General features: G+C 31.7%; 3 protein-coding genes and 1 long non-coding RNA gene across 5 annotated transcripts; 2 read left to right on the top strand and 2 right to left on the bottom strand.

The window, feature by feature from the left end:
- Positions 1-354: 354 nt before the first annotated feature.
- Positions 355-2,759, top strand: LOC130503081 (selenium-binding protein 1-like). The gene is made up of 6 exons (XM_056997730.1): positions 355-557; positions 911-1,106; positions 1,195-1,654; positions 1,740-1,847; positions 1,930-2,202; positions 2,285-2,759. The coding sequence occupies exons 1-6, from the start codon at positions 413-415 to the stop codon at positions 2,564-2,566; spliced, it is 1,464 nt and encodes a 487-aa protein (XP_056853710.1). The 5' UTR covers positions 355-412; the 3' UTR covers positions 2,567-2,759.
- A 1,492-nt stretch (positions 2,760-4,251) lies between these two features.
- On the bottom strand, positions 4,252-5,530 carry LOC130503082 (uncharacterized). Its single transcript, XR_008940633.1, has 4 exons — positions 5,308-5,530; positions 4,792-4,838; positions 4,682-4,699; positions 4,252-4,587 (listed from the first exon to the last, which is right to left on the bottom strand). It is a non-coding gene; the product is annotated as an uncharacterized LOC130503082 (long non-coding RNA).
- A 1,174-nt stretch (positions 5,531-6,704) lies between these two features.
- LOC108836033 (uncharacterized) lies at positions 6,705-7,741 on the bottom strand. 2 transcript variants are annotated; one of them, XR_008940632.1, is made up of 3 exons: positions 7,336-7,741; positions 7,087-7,144; positions 6,705-6,994 (listed from the first exon to the last, which is right to left on the bottom strand). XR_008940632.1 is itself a non-coding variant. In XM_056997729.1 (2 exons), exons 1-2 carry the CDS (start codon positions 7,616-7,618, stop codon positions 7,092-7,094), a joined length of 336 nt encoding a protein of 111 aa, XP_056853709.1. In that variant the 5' UTR covers positions 7,619-7,741; the 3' UTR covers positions 6,705-7,091. The 2 variants fall into 2 exon arrangements, 1 of the variants encoding a protein (XP_056853709.1); XM_056997729.1 differs by having other exon boundaries at positions 6,705-7,144.
- A 1,309-nt stretch (positions 7,742-9,050) lies between these two features.
- Positions 9,051-9,653, top strand: LOC108820784 (protein RALF-like 32). Its single transcript, XM_018593791.2, has one exon. The coding sequence runs from the start codon at positions 9,078-9,080 to the stop codon at positions 9,429-9,431; it is 354 nt and encodes a 117-aa protein (XP_018449293.1). The 5' UTR covers positions 9,051-9,077; the 3' UTR covers positions 9,432-9,653.
- The last annotated feature ends 8,200 nt before the right edge of the window (positions 9,654-17,853 follow it).

A 17,853-nucleotide genomic window follows, 5' to 3' on the forward strand; every position in this document is an offset into this window, starting at 1 on the left:
AAACACACATAAATATAATCAGAGAGAAAAAAACAAATATCAAAAATTAAATTTAAAACAAAAATATACCCGCCCATTTAAGGACGTATCAAAATCTAGTTATCCATTTAATTCTCTATTAATCCTCAAATTTATCTTAACTGGCTAGATCCGGACCATTGCCCGATTCACCTCTAGTGTAGTTTGTACATGGAGTATAGATAAGAATGATTGGTCACAAATACAGCTAAAACCTTGCTCTGCACTGAAAAATAAAAACCACGTGTGTGTGTGTGTTTGAGATAAACTCAAAGGAAGGAGACGTGAAGCTTACCACTACCATATAAATATTAAATAAAAAAAACATAAATTTTATAGTTAAATATCTGATCCCCCAGTGACACAGAAAGAAAGAGAGTCAGAGAGATCGAAAATGGTGACTAATACTGAAGTGATATCTCCCGCGAGCAACGGCGTTGACGGAGGATGCTGCAAGTCAGGTCCTGGTTACGCGACGCCACTCGCCGCCATGTCTGGTCCATCGGAAAAGCTCATCTACGTCACCGCCGTCTACAGTGGTAACACATCTGTTTTTATTTATATTTTCTTTAGAATCCAGATCGAACGTTTTCAAAAGTATTTTCAGACAGAATCTTTACTTTTAACGTTGATCGATGCTGTGAGAATCTTTATTAGGTCCTACGGAATCTCAAAGATTCTAGATCGAAATCGCCCTTGTTGTGATTTCTTGATTAGATCTCTGTGTTTTAAGGAGATGTTCATGACAAGAATCTTTGTTCCTTTTCTATTGTCTGATTGAATCTTGCCTTTTAACACCTCTGTTAGATCCTACGGAATCTTAATGGAATCACAGAATCTTGTTGTGGATTCCTCTGTATTACTTTTGATACTTTTGTATATTTTTTTGAAGGAACGGGACGAGAGAAGCCTGATTACTTGGCCACGGTGGATGTTGATCCAAACTCACCAACATATTCAACCGTCATCCACAGGTTACCAATGCCTTTTCTGGGTGATGAGCTTCATCACTCTGGCTGGAACTCTTGCAGCTCTTGCCATGGTGATGCTTCTGCTGACCGACGTTTTCTCGTCTTACCATCCCTTATGTAAAGTTCCTTCAGCCTCTTTATAACGGACTTTTTTGAAATTTATTTAAGTTCACTAAACTTAATCTTTCTCTTTGTTTGAATAAAGATCTGGTCGCATCTATGCGATTGATACAAAGGCAGACCCGAGGGCACCTTCTCTGTACAAGTACGTGGATCCTAAAGAGATTGCTGATAAGACTGGACTGGCTTATCCACACACAGCTCATTGTCTTGCCTCTGGCGAAATCTTGGTGTCCTGTCTTGGAGACGAAGAGGGAAACGCCAAGGGGAATGGGTTTCTTCTTCTCGACTCTGATTTCAACATCAAGAGCAGGTGGGAGAAAGAAGGACATAGTCCCTTGTTTGGTTATGACTTCTGGTATCAACCGCGGCACAAGACGATGATAAGCACTTCTTGGGGAGCACCTAAAGCCTTCACCAAAGGTTTCGATCTCCAACACGTTGCTGATGGCTTATACGGAAGTCATCTCCATGTTTACAGTTGGCCTGGAGGTGAAATGAAACAGTTAATCGACCTTGGACCAACTGGCATGTTACCTTTAGAGGTATAACATATAATCAAACATCTCATTTACATTTCTGATATGTTTTATTTCTTTCTTAATAATCTTTTACCGGTTGTGGTTGCAGATAAGATTCTTGCATGATCCGTCTAAAGATACAGGGTACGTTGGGGGTGCTCTGTCGAGTAATATGATAAGATTTTTCAAGAACAGTGATGAAACATGGGGCCATGAGGCAAGTCTACTTTCTTTACCTCTCTCTGTTTTGTTTGTTTCTACTATTATGATTAAACCCTTGGTACAAATTGATTTTTCAGGTGGTTATCCAAGTTAAACCACTGAAAGTAGAGAACTGGATTCTACCAGAAATGCCAGGGCTTATCACCGACTTCTTGATCTCCCTCGATGACCGGTTCCTCTACTTTGTGAACTGGCTTCATGGAGACATTCGTCAGTACAACATTGAAGACCCTAAAAACCCTGTCTTAACCGGACAGATATGGGTGGGAGGTTTACTACAAAAGGGCAGTCCTGTCAAGGCTGTTGGAGAAGACGGTAACACTTTCCAATATGATGTTCCTCAGATCAAGGTTTGTACCCCAAAATATGTTAATCTTTTTGAGGTTTGAAATCCATAAACTTTACATTATGCATCTTCTCTGGTAATTTCAGGGGAAATCTCTAAGAGGAGGACCTCAAATGATCCAGCTAAGCCTCGATGGGAAACGATTGTATGCAACAAACTCGCTCTATAGTGCATGGGATCGTCAGTTTTACCCGGAACTCATGGAGAAAGGATCACACATAATACAGCTTGATGTTGATACAGAGAAAGGTGGTCTCTCCATAAACCCTGATCTCTTTGTGGACTTTGGTGATGAACCAGAGGGTCCTGCGCTTGCCCATGAGATGAGGTATCCAGGTGGAGACTGCACTTCCGATATTTGGATTTGAGTCTGGCCTGTTTATATGGTGAATTGTTAAGCTACGCTTAAACTGAGTTTTTATTAGTTTGTTGAATAAAAAGCGTAAGTAATAAGAGGTCCCTATATTTCGTGTGTTGATGGTGTGTAGACAATTTATACTTTGTTCGTAAACTTGGACTCCTAATAATGCTTTGTAATAAAACTTTCTACATTTCGAGTAACACACTATTCGGTTCGTTTTACTTCTAATAAATAAAATAAAGAATATGATGATGGATTAGCGTGGATGGGTGATAATCATACCGATATTGAATTTGAACTTAGTTTTTTTTTTAAATATAATTAGAGTCGGTCCGCCCTATGGGCGGGATAAACTTTATTTGTAATCTAATTTTTTATTTTTTATATGATTTTATGGCTTTGGTTTTATGTTTGAATATGCAAGAGATGTGTATGATATACTAAAGAAAAAGATCATATTATAAAACACTTCTTCATTTCTCTTATATAAAGCACAAATGAAAGAACAACCCGAGTAACACCAGAACTAAATTTTATCTTGCTTCCTCAGTTCCTTGAAAGTAAATTAATATATTTGACTTCTTTTGATTGAGAAATTCTCAACTGTGGTGTGGTTCGTGTGATGTCTTAAATGGTTGACTCTCCTGTGCGTTTTGTTTTTTTTTTTACTTTGAATTTCATATACTCGTTTCTGATGTATCGGTTAGTCTTTTCGATTGAAATTTTAATACTGAATAAAGTTGTAAGATGATATTTTAAAAAAATTAAATAACATATGGCTAACCGGAGTTATATAGATGACGATAGTTTGAGATCTTGTGATTTCTTAGACGTATTATGTTATTGTTTGTTGGTCTTGGCGTGAATATTTATGAAAATGAATTATTATGATTTTTATTATTAATAATAGATTAAATTTATAAAATAATTTACAAAGGTTGAAAATTTCTTACTTTCTACAACTTTAATTAAATTTATCTTATTAGTACAATAGTTTTTTTCTTTTTGCTAAATTAGTATAAAATTGTGATATTTGTTTAACATACTCTATTGGTGGTGGCAGATCTTTTATTAATATAGCTTTTGGAAACATTCTAATGAATCTTTTTATATATTAGAGATTATTTTTTGTTACTGTCTTTTACATATTTATGATTTATAACTTTAAGTGTTTTATATATTTTTATTAGTTTTTTCTCTTTTTCAAAGAGTTGATATTTATTCTAAATAATTAATTTTTGAAAAAAGCATAGAAAACTAAAATAAGTGAGTATACCGTTTTTATGTTCTCTGTCATTCAAACACCCTTTTACATCATTGCGATGTTCTTTCCAAAATTCTCGAATTCATTAGTTTGTGACAAAATACAATGCAAAAATATACATCCCCCCATTATATAAAATAAAAAGCTGAAATGAGTGAAATTATGTAATTTATCCTAAGTATAAATATTTTTTTAAAGAGTCAGGTAATGTTACTTGTTTTGGATCCTGAATTGTTAGATTGGACACAGACTAAATTGTTAAAATATTGTTCTTGAAAAATACATAGGGCTGGTGGTAATTTTTGGTCACCAACGAACGCTGCGCTCAGAATTTTTTTTTTTTCTTTTTACAGACCGAAAGAACTCTTAATAATATTTTTCAAAAAAAGAACTCTTAATGATATATGGCAGGAAACTGGCAATATGAATTATGAACAAAACGACAAATACTATACTCTTAGTACAAACCAGTTTAGCAAACCACGTTACAAATGAAAAATCAGACATGTGTTCCAAAAAAAAAAAAATCAGACACAAACCACATAAACCAAATAGCCAATTTTTTTTAGCAAACCATCCGACAAAACTTGATATATCGTATCAACCGGACAACGATTCTACATCTTCAGAAACAGAAAGACCCGACGCTTCTTCACAAATAAGCCACTTTCTATACTGCAGAAGAATTTTACTCACTGTTGCTTACTCTCCAATGGCATTGTCATCTCACCTTGTTGACCTTCCGCAAGTTGTATGCTTCCAGACTTTGTTCACAAAGAAAAGAGCCTCAGGTTATATCAGCCCTTAAATAACTATAAGAAATAGAACCGAAAGTTGATATCGAGTAATTGTTAAAACCTTGCGTATAGCTGATGACTGCAACAAAACAAAGAGAAATCACCGATATCAGTTTCCGAAGTTTATGTTATATGTAAAACCAGTAAGAGATACGATCGATAGGATTATACCTGCGGTAAAATCAAGTCCTTCTTCTTGTTGCTCATTTTCGCAGGATCTAGACTCCCTCGTCATCATACATAAAGCATAAATCATAAAAAAAATTAAATACAAACCAAACAAACACAAAGGGGCTCGACAGTATTTCGCAAATTCAACAATCAATAAGAGGTTTTATTTCTATTATATAAACCTAATAAAAATATATAACAAAACATAAAGAAGTTAGCCGGATTCTTGTATAAATAAAACTTTTAAAATAGTTGTTTAAAAAAAAAACAAAGAACTTTAAATTTCTGGAGAAACTAAAGTTAAACACGAACAAACATGAAGAACTTCGCCGCAAATTCAACAATCAGTAGGAGGCTCTGATCAAAAAGAGGTTCTCTCTAAAAAAATCAAAGTTCACCGGAATCTTTGTTTAAACACATAACCCAGAAAACAGTGGAAATTAGCCATATCAAAGTATATTAGTATGAGATCTAAGATATAAGAAGATAAGATGAGTTCATGGAGAGGAAACTTACATCTATTTATACACAGCCCCTCACATCTAATCAGCGCATCAAAGACACATCGTGTGAGAATAAATCAAGGGGATTAAAGACGGATTCATAACGCAGTCCGTTACAGACATGAGATGAAGCGCAATCGTCACCGCCGCACGCCTGAGGAAGATGAGAGACGAAGTCGGTGGTTTTGGCTACGATACATGAGGGTTAGTGGGATAGATTTTATGTAACGGGCCGCATGATGTACAAGCCCAAGACGCCATCTGAATAAATGAAATGCATCGTAGAGATAATGCGACAGCGACACGTGTTGAGATTACATAAAACGAATTTCTGATATAGATGACGACGTGGCGCAACATGGAGAGAGTAAACTGTATTTTATATAAATAGATTTTAATTTGAGCTCTAGTTTAGATTGATATTTGACATTGGTTACTATGTTTGTGTTCTTACATGTTATTTAGTTGGAGCTGGTCCTTTGTGTGGTTGAGTAAGGTCGTTGTGTAGTCTTCATCGTAAGAATAATATCTGACGCCGGGAAAAATATACGGCTCCGATGTTTAGGGAGGTCGATAGTGAAAGAAAGGATTTAAAATGATAAAACAGACAAGCTAATCAGGATTTATTTTATTAAATTAGAAATATGATCTATTGATATAGAATTATTTTAATTATTTTATTAAAACATTTATCAATTATTTAAAAAATATTTTACACAGATATAATTATAAAAGTAAAACAGAAATATGATTAAAAGACATAAATATAAAAATTAAATTTTCAAAAAAATATAAAATAAAAAGTATATTTACTTTTGAAAGGTGGAACAGAATCTAAATTCTACTTAAAAACAATAAATAACAGTTTTATTTAGTACTTGAGTCAATGGATAAAGGAAGAGAGATCAAAGCTGAGTCGGCATCATGTAAATAGTATAGAAACTGTTTTTTTTTACTAATATAGATAGATGTCCATTGTTTTTATTTTCTTTTTAACGTTTTTTAGACTTGGTTTATATTAACGTTACCGCAGTTATTTCTTTTGGTTTTCTACCACTTAACATGGACCGTTGCTTAAGATATCAGCTAAGTTAACGCAAGGGGCGGCTATTTCTTAGAATCTTTTTCATTGTCCCACTGGCATATTTTGGAATAAGATTCTAAGAGAGAATGTTGTTCAAGAAAAAAAGAGAGATTCTAAGAGCACCATTAACCCTGAAACCCATTTAGGGTGGCTTAATAATTTTTTAGTATTAAACTAAACTTAATAGACTTAATTAAGATCCTTCTACTTTTGTGTGCTCCAACGGGAGGCTCCTATTTTGGGATTCTTAGAAAAATAGTAGAGATATGAGACCATGACTATTACTCGCTGTTGGTGTTGCTTCTGCTAGGAGGTAAGATACGGAAGGTTAACAATGTAGACAAATAAGTGTTCTCTCTTCTGTACAGCAACAAACAAACAAGAGAGATAAAAGAGAGTATGTGCTTGTGTTTGGTTGTAAGTTGTAACACAAGTAAGAAACAAGAAGAGTGAGTGAAGACAAAAACAGAGAGTGAAGTAAGATAAGTAAAAACAGAGTAAGACTGAGAGAAGCTCACCAAGTGCGAAGTGAGAACAAGAATCAAAGAGAAAGCTTGCGGTTTCATATAAAAAACAAGTTTTCTCTTTGATTCCTGGTGAAGCCAAAGCGTCAACACTACACATTACACAACATAAAGTTGAAAATAAAACAAAGCTACGGGAGTAAAGTCGTTTTAAAAGCTTCAATCTTCTTCCAATTTACTGTACCTGAATCACAATTTTTGATCCAATAAAAGCTTTAATCTTCTTCCAGTCTCTGTCAAACCTAAAAAAATTATAAAAAGAAAAACACAAGCACAAGAGATATCAGATCAAATACCAAACAAGCTTTAATATAGGATGCGTCTATTATACTACCAACCTCAGTACAGCTTCAATCGAATCTCAAAACGGTGAATTTGCAAAGCGCAATAGCCATTAATAGTGAGAGCTCAAAGAAAATAGAAATTAACTCACAGCTGAAGAGCTTCGAGGAACTTGTCGTGCTCAGGCTCCGTCCAGCTCTCCCTCGACTTGGTGATGGTATAAGGCTTCTTAATCTTCTTGCTGAGATCCTCCGACGAAGAAACTGGAAACTGTCTGTCGCATCAACAGCCACGGCGGTGAACGGAGGCATCTTGAATGGAGGGAGGAGGCTCTGTGTTCTTTTTCCATCACCCACCGTGTGATCGGGAAAAGGGAGAGGCGGACGATTTCGTCTAGAGAGAGGAAGAATGGTGAATGTCTGACACGTGTTCATAAGCAACGGGTCTTCTGACTCTTAATTAAGCAGCGTGGCTTCTTTAATTACACAATTTTCCTTTTTTTTAAATCTAAAAACACTAAAAACCCAGGCTAAGCACCCGCGTTGATGATGCTCTAAGAGAGAACAATTGTAAAAAGACGGCATATCGTAACCTATGAGCATGATTAACGATGAGGTTTTACCCAATTTTGTACAGATAAAAGATAATAAAAGAAGAAAAGTAGGAGAGAGAGAGTGAAAATATCTTAACTTACACATTATTTAGAAACCCATCCGATATTTTGTTCAGATGTCACTTTTGTGGTGGCTAATTATTTAAGTGATTAAGTTTGATTTAAAAAAAATAGTATTTTGTTGTTTTAAGAATTTTTGTGGGGTTTTGCTGCTCTAATATAGTGCATACTCTGCACTGATTAGTGTAATTGGCCACTAAACAAAAATAGATAAATTGAAATTTTGTAAAGATGATGTAACCAACAACAATTTTTATTTGTTTATGTTTGCAACTACGTCTGGACAAAAAGAAACGGAGTCCAAGAACTAATCTGAAACCAAAATTGAAATATCTGAAAAGGGAACTGGACCGAAAGTTTTAATTATCGGAATGGTTCCAATACATCTATTTTCGAAATAATCAAATCAAATCAAAATCAAATCGAAAACCAAACGAATATACAAATATATAAAAATAATAATTATATACATATACCATAACTAAATATCTTTATAATATGAAAATCTATTAAAAGTTTTCAAAAATTTGAAAATAATTAAATTATTATAAATTATCCGAACTATCTAAATAGCAAAAAATATCCAAAATAGTTTTATCCGAATTATCCAAAATAATCTGAAATATTCAAATCATTTAATGATTTGATATTTGTCATTAATGACGGATATTTACCCAAACTACTTGAACAGGAACCAAAACTAAATGAGAACCAATTTTTTTCTGGGTATTATTTGGTTCTTAATTTTATTACCCAAAACAAATCGAACCTGGAAATATCTGAACTAAACGAAACCCAAAATAGACCAAGTAGTAAAGAACCTCTAAAAGAATATGATACATAAACAAACCAAAACATGATAAATAAATTAATGAGTAAGTTAATATTATTTAAAATAAGAAAATAATCTAAAACAATTGAGAGCATGATACATTTAGCAAAATTATTTTTCAAGTAATAATATAGATAGATAGATTTTATAGTGCAGCATAATTTATCTTGCTTAAAAAATTGACGGCTTAAAAGTATTTTGCTCGAATACCCTTTTGGAAAGAGGAAAAGGTCATTTTGTTTTATATGGAAGTAATTATCCTTCTACAAAAGTAAACGAGATTCGATCAGGCATTACAAGTTACAAACAAAATATCTCCCACTATAAATAATGGATGTAACCCATCCAAATAAATATACAATTCAAAGTAATATAAAGCACATCAAGCATGGAGTACTACACATTTTCTCAAGGGTTTACCGAAAACGACCAAGAACGTGCGCCGGCAAAGCATCACGTGAAGAAGACGTGGGTGAAAGAACGTTATGAGAGTGATGAAGAAGATGGTTCGAGAGAGGAAGAGGTGAACCAAATGATCATAAAAGAAGAAGAGGATGAAGAAACTAAAGGTATGGTGATGTCATCTAGTACGATGCTAACAAGTAAGGTGAAGTATCTTAACTATGGAGCTCTCAAACATGATACGCCACCGGCAGCGTCTAGTGGTGGAGGAAGAGTCATGCCTCCTCCGTCGAACAGGTACCACCGTGGTCATCCCAAGTACTACAGATGCAGGGGTTGAAGTCAAAAATCTCTGGAGATTATTCTATTTGCGAATTATTATATGAATAATAAATGACTTTGGTAAGTATATATAACTTCCAAGAGTTTGAACAAAAAAAAAACTTCCATGCATGCAACATGTTTCACCATGTGCTTGTAATTAGTTGTAATTTCTGTTGCGAAATATTGATATCTAAGAGAAAAAAATAATATGAATATCATCGAGTACTTATTTTAGTAATTTGGTCACTTGGTCCGATTTTAGAAAACAATGTATGTTGGTTCTTTGTCGGTAACCGCGGAATAGAGGACATGACAAAAGTCGCGAATATGAGTGGCCCTAGGTTCCACAATATACCTTTTCTTTCTCTTTGACAAAAAAAATGCATTATATTCAAATAACATAGTACATAACAAAATTTTAAAATGTTAAATACACAATCGAGAATATTTGTATTTAAAAAAACATATCAGAAAGAATAGAAACAGTTTTGAAACATTTTCACCACCCACAAAAAACTCCTTTTTTTTGAACAACTGCTTATATTAAAAACTAAAAGTCCAAAAGACTAAATAGATTACAACACGTAAAATGAAAAACGAGAATAACAAAAACATGACAAAAGATAGAGATGGCTAAGGAGAGAAAAGACCCATAGAAAAACTTCACTTATAATCCTTGAACCTGCATTCGAAAGAACGCGCTGAAATCGATATCGACGTTGAATAATCCAGTCGATACCCACAAAAAAAACTCCTTAGAATTCGAACCCCACATATCAAAATTAGGCTATTGTTCATTCCTCACATTCGGTTGAGATTAATGGCGTAGCAGTGGTAGATATACTGGAGTTGGTTAAGATAGATTCACAGCCTCTATGGTGAGTTTACATTGCAGGACATCTCATCGGTGATGTTAATAAATTTCAGACTGGTGATTAAACTTTGATGGCTGTTGAGACTTTTAGCTTTAATACTAAAGTATTTAAAGTCAGTTTTTTTTTTCAATCAGACTTTAAACTCTTGAAATCCTATAAGCCCTGCCTAAATTTTTCACAGCCAACATAACTGATTTGCTCTTTATGTTGTTTTTTTTTCTTTTCTTGCCAATGAACGGTTATTTCATTATTTAAGCTTTTGATGTGGTCTACGTAATTAGATCGGAATAAAATAACCAATGCAACAAAACTCTCTATAACAAAATCTCGCAGTTGATCTTGGTTAAAGAGTCTGAAATTCCATTTTGCGCTCTTAGGATATGAGATACTTTGAAGTCCGGAAAAAAAATATGCAGCTTCTTTATCGTCTCAAATTATGTTGCAAAACTTGGTCATGCGTGAGGCTCCTTTATTATTGGGATCAGATTCTTGCAGTCCGTTCCAAAAGTCTAACATGATGAATGTTGTAGCATACTCTCCATTTCCCATCCAATGCTTCCACTTCTGAATGTAAAGCAGTTTATCGCCGTCTTAAAATCTGCATCCCTATAAGTTGAATCTTTCCGAAGCTATCCATTCAAACCCAACCACAACCACTGACATGTGTCGTGGAAGTCAGTGAACCATCCACCATGCAGATATTATTCAAATTTATAATTTGGGGTTCCTCGATACTATATTTTTGGAGTTCCGTAACCACTGAACTGTGCTGTTTTTTTTTCTTAAAGCCACAATTTGGTATTTTTAAATATTTTTAAAGCCACATCAAATATTTTAACGGTAAAAGTTTTAACATTCAAATTAAATTTAAAAACTTTGACAGGAGAAGTCTTGAAACTCTTAAACAATCAGACTATAAAAGGGTTCATGTTACAGTTGATCAGATCTTGTCTTCTATAGAGAAACCAAATAAGATTGATTTACAATTTATCAGTCCAAAACATGTCTGAATCCATATCGATCAATACCCCCCCCCCCCCCCCCCCACACACACACACAACCCACAGTTGCGATCTAGAGTCCTTTTCCTCAATACTTCTAGCACATAGAAAATAACCCTCTTAATGTCCAGGAATGGAGTCCCGATACAGCGTCTAACAAGACCTAACTTATCAGCTATTTCTTATGGATAGACTTTAAAATGGTGTCGAGACATTTATTTCTGCATAAGGTACTTACTTTCTCTTTCTTTGGAGACACCATAGAGAGAACTGTAAAAATTCCCTTGAACGGCTGAACATTGAGAGATGCACTCGTCTAGATTTTTGATTGCTAGTTGTAGTGTATCTCGAGAAACATCTACCAGGATTTATTTCTATCTGAGGCACATATATTGTTATTCATGTCAGCTATTCATGGCTACCGCCCATAAAGTTTTGTCAGCAATAGATCCATGTGGAGAAGGAATGCAATAAAACTAAAAGTAACAGTGAAGAGGGTGTTAAAGATAAGAATGGTTGGCAGGAACAAATAGGCAATGCAAAAAAATGGAAGTTACATTGTTGCGGATCAAAATTTGGAAAATATGAATGTAATAGTACCAGAAACCTCTCTGAAAACTAATGTTAACTTACTATAAGTGGAGGATACAAACTGTAATCCTATTATGGAAAAACCTAATGTAAAGCAAGTGAAAAGGTATAAACAAGAGGTTATGACATGACAATCACAATATTATCTCATCTAGGTGCGATGAAAGTAGAGCTCAATCCGATAAAATCACATCTGATAAAGATAATGGACAAGAAACTAGAAACTACAAGCTAACCATCCAATATCACTTTCTTAATGATGATGTAAAGGACAGAGATGTTGACGATCAAAGTTTGGATGAAGCTGAATCAAATTTAAAAATCGCAGCTAGTTCTAATAACAAAACCATCCTCACAACCTAAGTAAAAAATCCTGGAAAATACGAGAGAAAAGAACAAATTGACACAGTCATCCAACTGAAAATAATGAAACAAAGAGTGCCAAACAGAATGAACAAAGATAAGTCTCCGCAAGAGGCCCTAAATAGTAATATCACTTTTTGTGTCGAACACATGTGTCTTCAATTAAATCGCAAAACATACATCACTTTGTACTTAGATTAGTTCAGCTAAACGTATTGTGGATGTTTGATTGAAACTCGTGTTCAAGAAAGCAATTGTGAGACTGTTCTTCAAGCTTCTCTTGAAGGTTAGAATTTCTCAATAATAATGAATAGCATTTTCTTCGTAAATCTAGATATTCTTGTCAGATAATGTCATTGTTTCTCCAACATACAAAAAAATCCCAAATCATCACCATATATGTCATCTCATCTACTAGAGAATAGTTTTATGCTCATGTACTTATGTTTTCAAATTTTCTGGCGGAACGTGGGAGTATAAGGTCTGATTTAGTTCGTAACCACACTCAATGTGCATCACTTTGTGCTCCTTGGATGAACATGGGAGAATGAAACACTATCATATTTAAAACAATCACATGGTGTTGCTCTTACTGGAAAACAGAGAGGAATGTGTGCTCTCCAGTCAATAGTAATGACTTTATAACCTTACAAATCTTGCTGCCTGGTACCAAATTTTCATGGACGATGAAACAGTCCGAGAATCTCAGTTCAGAAAACTTGATCGGGTTTTTGAGAATGATGTTCGGCTACTTACTTTTCTCAACCAAATGCTAGTTTTGGGTCATCAGAGGTCTCAAACCATGCTCGATGCATGGTCCATCTTGAATCTCCTCATCTGGAATATAAGCACCCCCTCAAGTTCTCAGCAGGGGCGAAGCTAGACTTATATTTCAGTGGGTGCAAAATAACAAATAAAGGTTTTTGAGGGGACGACTTGTACCCAGGTTCTAAGAGAATTATGGGTGCATCATAGCCAAATGAACCATTTATATCTTACTTTTCTTGTGTAAAATTTTAAATGTTAAGAAAACACTGGGTGCACATGCACCCTTATTGATGAACGTGGCTTCGCCCCTGGTTCTCAGCCTCCTTGTTATTCATCCAAAGTTTGCTGAAACCAATACCGATTTCTGCTATTTGATTGGAAAATCATTACCATAACACTTATATTCTTTATTATCCAGTTAACAATTATTAGAAAACATTTAAAATAATATTTAAAGATAAAAATGCTCTTTATAATGATTTCATATATAACTTTTGTTAGAAAATTTGTATTTAGAATATGTAAAATTTTAAAATAATTTAATATAGTTATTTTATTTTATTTAATAATATCAAAAACTATTTTGAATAAAAAATTAAATTTCTATTCTAAAAATAAAATACTCTATAAAATTAACATATTAAAAATAAAGAATAATACTTCACACTGAAAATATTATTAAAGATTATTTATTAGTGTAAATAAAAATATAAATTATATAAATATATATTATTTATTAATAAACAATTATATTCATAATAGAGCTGATGACAAGGAAATAGCAGTATGCTCTTATAAATGTATTTAATAAAGTGACCTGATACAGAAATAATATGATTAATAGATAAATTAGTATATGGTAATTTATTTATTTCTAAATAATATAGATATATTTTATTTATATAATATAGATATATCTTTGGGTCTAATTTTATAGTAGTCTTATAACGAATATATTTATTTATATTTTATATATTTAATGAGAATAACGAATTATATTTAATTATATTTTAAATATGATATATTATTTATATATAGTTTTAAAAATTTTTTTTTTTAAATTATAAATTTTTTTTGGAAGGAAATATTATTTTTTGATATTATGATATAAAAATTAATTATATTAATTTTTTAAAAAATATATTCTAAGTGAAAATGCTTTACCAAAATTTCATATGAAAGCATTGAAAAAAAACATTTGGAGAGCATTTTCATCATCTAAATGTTTATTTCTAATGATTTTCTAATAACTGTTGATTGTATAATAATGAGCATAATGTTTTTGTTTCATATACTAATTTTAGGGTCTAATTTTATATAGTAGTCTTATATATGAATCATTTACTGTTTTACCGATCAGTTTATTAAATACATCTGCGTAATTCATCTATGGCATCTCTTTCACTTGAGGCGCATATTATATCATTTTCATCAAAGACTTAAATTCCCGAAGCTGGTATTATAAGATTTATTATTATTATATTTTATAAAATTTAAATTTCAAAAAATAACCGATTTATATTTATACTTGATTGTTTAAAACATATAATTAAATGGAGTATTAATTAAACATAAAAACTGTTTTGAAGTTTATAATAGAAATGAATTAAAATATTCACTCAACATATCTTAATTTTGATAAATATTTTACACATTTGATGAATAATTTGAAGTTTCATAAAAGATAATATACAGTAACTTGACTAATCATAATTAAATAATATAATATTAGCTGTTTATTACATTATGTTTTTCAAGTCAAAGTATACTAATCTACTTTAATATATAAAATTAAAACATTCATTTTATTACTACAACATTCATTATTTTATTGAAATACAATTATTTTAGTAATTTTAATTAGTCAAGATTTTGTTTTACAAAACATAAATACTTTTTTAATTTTTTACTTCATCCCATATACGAAATGAAAATACTCAAATGAATGCATAATTGTAAGAAATTAGATAGTAATCGCCAAATAGTTTTTTTTAAAAAAAAATATACATGTTCTTATGTATACATATTATATTATTTTATCGAAAATACATATTATATAATCCATATAATAATTCCAAAATGACCAAAGCAAAACAATTCTGCTATATTTCGGAAAATAGATCCAAATGCTCACGAAACTAAACTCATTGACTATGAAACTCTATATTATTTATTGTCCAATTCTAGTTAATTGAAATTTTTTAAAATATTGACATTATTTATTTAAAATATATTATTTTAATTCCTCTAAAATCTTCTGAGGGGGTGTATTGAAACTATGATTTTAAGAGGTTTTGGGATTGTTTTAATATCTCCTGTTATTGAACTAAGGATTTTAGAAATTCTTTTCAAATCCCCTGTTAGTGAACATGACATTTATGTAAAATCATTAGAAACACTTGCAAATCTCCAGTTTTTTAGTTAACAATTTACAAAACTTATATCAAATCCAGTGTTATTGAAAGATAAACATTATTTTGAAATAAAAAGCTGGGAATGTGATTTTGGGATACTTTGCTTTTTTTTTTGGGATACTTTGCATTCATTCATGTTAAAATGTATCGCTATAAAGCTCCTACGTATACATGTGTTATTTGAAGTGATTTTAAAATAAAAATAAAACATCTATCTAACACGATGAAAAAATATATACAAAAGAGAACTGATGAAAAACAGAGAACGCAACTTAGCGGAGAATAAGGTTTAGCTCCAAAACAAATAAAAAATCAAGTTTTGATTTAATAACCGAACACAAAGAAAGTTTTCAACTTTTGGCTACCTCTCTTCCTAGATTTGTCTTTAGTTTTGCTTCTCCAATCATTTCTTTTTGCAGGAAAAACATGAGAAAGCTAATAAATATGCACTCAAATTAGTTGTTTAGGATTTTCAGCTTTTACAAGTAACTAAAATCTTGCAATATAAAGCCATGTTATATTTTATGAGTAAAAGTTTGATTAAAGGATATGGGTAGCAAAAATAATTGCATTGATAGAAAGAGTTAAGCAAATCACCTAAATAACTCTGAAACTTTTTAAAAGTAGTTTACCAAATCACCTATTGATTTTATTTAAATTTTTTAAATTTAACTAAAATTACTCAAACAATTTCAAAACTCACCTAAATCCCATCAAAATTAAAACACTCCACAACTCCTTATATTTAAGATTTTATTTTTATATATTATGAATAAATTTAATATGAAGGAATTGTCTTTAAAGATGCATAACATTTAAGTTAAAAGTTGATGGCATATTCTATAATATACCAGTAGATGCAAGATACATTTTATATAACAATTCTGTTTTAATAGAATAAATGCCACAAAAGATATACATCCGACAAATAAAAAGAGACTAATATCATATTGTAACTTCATTTACATGCTAGAATGGATTGAAATAAACATTTCATTTTAAATAATAAAAATTACATGGAGAAAGATCCTAACAAATAAAAAAGGAGATTGTCTGTCAGTGATGTATAGAAATTGGAGTTAAATATATTATAAAGAAAACATTTATATGGTATGAGTTATTTCTACATAAATAATATACCTTCATCTATGTTTCCAGAAAAGAAAAAAAAATCTACTAATTAAAAATGACATAGTCAATTTTATAAAGAGAGATGTAAGTTCATATCATGACACATTCATCATGTACTAGATTTATGCTATTACATATAACACTATCATATATTAAGTTTCATTTCTATACTAGAAGGGGTTGAAACAAATATTGCTTTTTAAATAAAAAATACATGGAAAATAATCCTAACAAATGAAACATAGAGTATTTCATAGATATACTGAAATTAGAATAAAATGATTATAAGAATATTTACTTTCATATGTATTACTTCTACCTAGATACTATACTTTCAAATGTATCTATCCAAATAATAAAATAAATAACAAACTTGATTCTACCAATAAGCAGTGAAGTTATAAATAAAGATGTAAGTTCACCTATCATGACATATTCATTCATATACATTATAAAAAAAAAGAAAATCACATATATAGAAAAAATGGGTAAAATTTTGAGCACGGTATGGATAATGATGATGATACTAACATTATTGTTATTGAAGGTGAGGCAAAAATCGGAGGCTGAATGCAGTGTGATTTGTCGTCCTCATTGCAAAGCTTTTGCATCAGCAGGAGAGTGTTCTGACTGTTCATAAAATGTAATCAATCTCCACCATCTATAATGACAAAGATTCTAAAGAAACAAAACAACAAAAAAACAGATGACTTAGTTAATTAATCTGTAACAAATATGATAAATGTATTGATTGGACATTATCTTGTTCTGATTATGTATTCTCTTTTCAATAATAAAATGGAAATTTTATGTTTACTTTTTATCTGATGCTTCATATTAGTTAAATTTTTAACTAACGATATATAAACATAAGTACTGGTGGGAATTTATTTGCTTACATCAACAGTTTGTACTCGTTTCCTTCACTAGAAAGACAATTATGTTTTGAAGGGATGTTAAAACGGACCTACTTCCTGCGGAACTTAACAGGCTTGATGTAAAAACCTAAACCTGTAGCCGGTTATTAATCAGTTGAATTAAATGGGCCCATACCGGTTAGCCCGTTTAAATCTTTTCAGTTGATTTTTTTTCGACAAAAATATTTTCAGTTGATAGGCGTTAATTTTTGTTGTGTAAATAAACTGAAAGGAACATCGTTTTCTTTTGTCGGGTGTTCTTATAAGGTTCTCTTCTCAATATCTCGGTTGCCATTACTGATACACTTCTATATGGTTTCCTCGTCTTCTTCATTGCATCAAGAGCTTACCTTCTTCACCACTAATTTTTTTTATTAT

Source organism: Raphanus sativus, unplaced genomic scaffold, assembly GCF_000801105.2.
Source record: "Raphanus sativus cultivar WK10039 unplaced genomic scaffold, ASM80110v3 Scaffold0790, whole genome shotgun sequence".
NCBI classification, from domain to species: domain Eukaryota; kingdom Viridiplantae; phylum Streptophyta; class Magnoliopsida; order Brassicales; family Brassicaceae; genus Raphanus; species Raphanus sativus.

Excerpts from the sequence above, each read along its gene's own strand:
- LOC108836033 (XM_056997729.1), bottom strand. The coding sequence starts at position 7,618 with ATGAACACGTGTCAGACATTCACCATTCTTCCTCTCTCTAGACGAAAT. Across the intron at positions 7,145-7,335 it reads TTCCTCGAAGCTCTTCAGCT|GTTTGACAGAGACTGGAAGA; the intron begins GTGAGTTAATTT and ends TAATTTTTTTAG.
- LOC130503081 (XM_056997730.1), top strand. The coding sequence starts at position 413 with ATGGTGACTAATACTGAAGTGATATCTCCCGCGAGCAACGGCGTTGAC. Across the intron at positions 1,655-1,739 it reads CTGGCATGTTACCTTTAGAG|ATAAGATTCTTGCATGATCC; the intron begins GTATAACATATA and ends TTGTGGTTGCAG. Across the intron at positions 2,203-2,284 it reads ATGATGTTCCTCAGATCAAG|GGGAAATCTCTAAGAGGAGG; the intron begins GTTTGTACCCCA and ends TGGTAATTTCAG.
- LOC108820784 (XM_018593791.2), top strand. The coding sequence starts at position 9,078 with ATGGAGTACTACACATTTTCTCAAGGGTTTACCGAAAACGACCAAGAA.